The sequence below is a fragment of the Triticum urartu genome, chromosome 6A (assembly GCF_056163025.1).
Source record: "Triticum urartu cultivar PI428250 chromosome 6A, HENAU_Tu73, whole genome shotgun sequence".
Taxonomy (NCBI): Eukaryota; Viridiplantae; Streptophyta; class Magnoliopsida; order Poales; family Poaceae; genus Triticum; species Triticum urartu.
Genome location: NC_141878.1, coordinates 516,187,927 through 516,192,047, shown reverse-complemented (window position 1 = coordinate 516,192,047; position 4,121 = coordinate 516,187,927). Strand labels below are relative to the sequence as shown.

The following is a 4,121-nucleotide window of genomic DNA, read 5'->3' as shown; positions in this document are numbered from 1 at the left end:
ACACAGTAAAACGTGTCTATATACATCTGATTCAAAAAAAAATTGTGAATGGAGGGAGTATTTCATAAGGTACATACTACATAGCCACTCACTGTTCCCTGATGTGAAGGGATTACTATCCTTTGTGATGTCTTCAGGTAGCTCATTAATAATAGTTGGATAAAAGGACGTAGGTTTGGATCCCTGGGAAGTGAAAATGGTGATCAAGAAACCGTGTTCTCGGAATGGGTATTCAGCACTGCATGTGCAAGACTTGGCTTTTAGAAGAAGAAAATGCAAAATAGGGTGAGATGAGCATTATGCGGATTAGGATAGGAGAGATTAGCAATATTTCTCCATCTGTGTGCACCCCTACTATCTACTTCCTCCGTTCCTAAATATAAGTCTTTTTAGAGATTTCAATAAAAACTACTCCCTCCGTTCCTAAATATTTGTCTTTCTAGAGATTTTAACAAGTGACTACATACGGAGCAAAATGAGTGAATCTACATTGTAAAATATGTCTATATACATCCGTATGTGATAGCCATTTGAAATCACTAAAAAGACAAATATTTTGGAACGGAGGGAGTACATAGGGATTTATATAGACATATTTTAGAGTGTACATCCACTCATTTTGCTCCGTATGTAGTCACAATTGGAATCTCTAGAAAGACTTATATTTAGGGAAGGAGGGAGTATAATCAGCCAGTTGGGTTTTAGGGGTTCAGGGGTATGATATCTGATTTATAGTTTGGTGTACCATTTAAATTGACCAAGGTCATTCCACCCCCCTCTAGCTACTTCAGCTAGCTAGAAACAAATGATCATTCTGTATAGACGTGAGCGTCCTACGAAGAATAACACCAATGCAAATGATTATTCTGAATCTGAGTAAACTTCAAAAAACACCAATGATATTTCTGCAGCTCAATTGACAAAATTATATAGTTTATCGGACGAGTACTGCCATGCAGGCTAACTTATAATCATCCATGAAAAACAACACATTTCGCAGTTTTATGCACTTTTATTCCCCCATCATCAAGCATATGGTAGATCAGACACACGCCTCAGTACTCTGCCCCCAGAAGTGCAAGCATCATATCTTCATAGTCTCTGCTTGTTTCCTTGGAAACAGCCTTCTCCAGCGGGACGCTGTTCCTCTTCTGGTACGCCTCCTTTATCACCTTCAGGTCCACCTCAGCGCGAGTGGTTATGACCCTCGTAAGGGTGTCCTCGTCTGTGCCGACGCCTCCAAGGGCCAACCGGACGACCTTCTCAAAGTATCTGTCAGGGCAGGTGAAACACCTTATGATCGCCCTCAGGGTTGAGAGGTACTCGTTCTTGGGGTCTTCCTTGAGGTCCTGTTAGTCATCAGCAGAATATATCAGTACGAACAGCCAAACAATGTCTCCTGAAACTGTCAAGTGGGAAGAACTACTCTTTTATCGACGTATAATCATTTGAATTCCGATAATATGTGCAGTACAAGTTTCTAACAGCGACAATGTTAAGTGAACGCAATAAATCATGTGAAGCAGTTTTCTGTTACCAGTGCCGAACCAAATTCATCATTCTTTAATTTTTTTTACAAATTCATCATTAGTATATGAAATAGTTCCACTCAAAGCGCAACATAGATCGGTGTTCTCGTTGTAAGATGTGTTTTTGTCTTCATGGTTTGAATGGAGAAGAGGCAACTATGAGTAAGCAAGGAGGTGATTAGTTGTAATTTTACCTTGGTGATGGGGTGACTGAACTGATCATTGTAGCTGTTGAATGTTGCGAGTAGCTGAGCCTTGCTCCTTGTAGTGAGAATCCTGACGACCTCATCATCGCTGTAGGCCTTCTCGTTGATCTTTCCGTTGAGTAATTTGGCTTCAGAGTGTGCCAACGATGTGTTCACCTCCGGGCCATCGTAGCGGTATGCGCTTACAAGAGGCACCAAAAGCTGAGATGAAGAAATATTATGGAATTGCCTTAAATAGGGACTGCCGGTGTTCATTAGCAGCAATTAAGGAGTATTTCAGAATTGTAATCGTCTTATTAGATCTGGATAAGTATCACGTCGGGTAAACAGGAGATAGTACATCATGGTAGCTTAACTGAAGAATAACAGAGTGAAAAGCGCACCGCAGTGCCGTGCTAATCATGGCACCAAAAGGGTGGGATGAAATAACAGGAAAGAAAATCAGTTCGTGAATAGGTAACGAAGCATATAACATGATCAAGTTACGTGGCATGATTATTATAATCGAAGATCCACATATTAACGGACTGGGAGCTGTGAAGGATATCGTTGGCATTTCGCCGTTCTGTCATGATGTCTGGAGATTTTGTAGATTTGGGCAGAGATGCGCATTTGGACGGATTGAGATCCGCGTTTTGTCGAGCGCGGACGATGGAAGGAAGAGAGGGAGAGGTGCGTGTCAGCGTGTGACCGACCGACCTTGCGGAAGTCGCCGGTGACGTGCGCGGCGACGTCCTCCTCGAGCGAGCGCTTGAAGCGGTCGTGGTAGGCCTGCCTAGCGGCGAAGAGCTGCGCGGGGGTGCGCGCGCAGGCGATCTCGACGAGCGCGCGGCCCCCCGGCTGCCACTTCTTGGCCTCCTCGTTGGCCAGCTCCGCGTCCCGCTCCGCCGGGTCCAGCGTCCACTGGATCACCGCCCTCTGCAGGAGAACACGACCGTCGTCAGCCGGATCAGGCGAGAAAGAGACCCAGTAGGAGTATAAGATGTTTACCTCGAACTTGCCGTGGATCTCGTCGCCGATGGCGCGGAGCAGCTCCTCGCCGTAGGCCTCGGCGTAGGCGCGGCGGATGGCGCGGCGCTGCGCGGCGTCGCGGTGCGCCAGGATGGAGACGATGAGGCGCTCGTTGGTGCCCCACCCCGCGAACGCCTTGCGCAGCTGCTCGCAGTCCTCGGCGACGGCCGGGACGGCGGCGGGGACGGAGAGCGTCGCCATTTCGTCCGGTCCGGTTCGTGTGTCTGCCCGTGTGCGTCCCGGCGCGATTCGGGGAGCTGGATGTGCTGGTGCGCGCGGGGAGCAGGCGCCGTGAGTCGCGGTGCGGAGGGCTTTTTATGCACGCACGCGTGGAGGAGAGGAGGAGGCTCGGGGAAGGCGAGCGGCAGGGCCAGATCAGAAGGTGACCGCGATGCCGCGCCCGTCCGGGCAGCGCCACATGGACCGGCGGGCCGACAGTCTCCGATCCCAATACAGCAGTGCAGTGGAGGGGTTGGGCTGGGGCCCCGCGGGCCGGGCGATCACCTGCCCCTGTCAATCTTCTTGTCTGATTCGGTGCGTGTCCGTGCCACGATGGTAGCCACTAGCCACGTCGTGCTTTGGAAGAAAAAAGGAGGAAAAAAGCGACGTCGTGCTGCTGGATTATAGGAGCGGTGTCTGGCCGGCCGGCACGGACACCTGGACTTGGTTAATCAACCAGGATTAGTTTGTGATACTTTCTCCGTTCGAAAAAGCTTATTTTTTAAATAGATGTATCTAGCACTAATTTGATATTAGATACATTTATTTAAAAAACAAGTTTGGGACAAGTTTTTTTGGACGAAGAGAGTACTAGTTAACTACTCTCTCCGTTTGGAATTACTTGTCTTGAATATGGATGTATCTAGAACTAAAATACATCTAGATACATTCATTTTTGCAACAAGTAATTCCGAACGGAAGAAATGCGGGGATGTGCTCGCCACTATGGCGCGATATCAGTGGCTTTCCTTTGTTTTCAGATTAGACAGAGTGGCTTTTCTTTACAGCTATATAATCAGCTAAAGCTATCCCGGACGGCATGTTTTCCTGTCCTTCTTTAATACTGTCCTTCTTTAATAGACAGATAGACAGAAGAAGAGTGGGGTACCGGACGCCGACGACATTCCTTTTTTCTAGGGGAAACGCTAAGTTTTACTATTGATCATAGTTCACATGTCATGGTATATAAAGAGGATCATGGGGATGGAGCGACCAAACATGTCTCCCTTGAGCAAGAGAATTGGAAAACCTAGCTAGCTTATCTGCATCCATATTTGATGCACGACATTCAAATTTATAACTGCTCCTTCCATTTCTAAATATAAGTCTTTTTACAGATTTCAGTAAAAACTATATACAGATGCATATTGACATA

The 4,121-nt window shown here is 47.1% G+C and overlaps 1 protein-coding gene across 1 annotated transcript; it reads right to left on the bottom strand.

Moving 5' to 3' along the window:
• Nucleotides 1-877: 877 nt before the first annotated feature.
• LOC125529590 (annexin Gh1) lies at nt 878-3,091 on the bottom strand. The gene is made up of 4 exons (XM_048693997.2): nt 2,726-3,091; nt 2,435-2,653; nt 1,724-1,936; nt 878-1,349 (listed from the first exon to the last, which is right to left on the bottom strand). The coding sequence occupies exons 1-4, from the start codon at nt 2,945-2,947 to the stop codon at nt 1,056-1,058; spliced, it is 948 nt and encodes a 315-aa protein (XP_048549954.1). The 5' UTR covers nt 2,948-3,091; the 3' UTR covers nt 878-1,055.
• Nucleotides 3,092-4,121: the final 1,030 nt, after the last annotated feature.

Bases quoted from the DNA above. Each gene is read 5' to 3' on its own strand.
- LOC125529590 (XM_048693997.2), bottom strand. From the start codon at position 2,947: ATGGCGACGCTCTCCGTCCCCGCCGCCGTCCCGGCCGTCGCCGAGGAC. The intron at 2,654-2,725 runs GTAAACATCTTA...GTTCTCCTGCAG, and splicing joins AGATCCACGGCAAGTTCGAG to AGGGCGGTGATCCAGTGGAC. The intron at 1,350-1,723 runs GTAAAATTACAA...GATGACTAACAG, and splicing joins TCAGTCACCCCATCACCAAG to GACCTCAAGGAAGACCCCAA.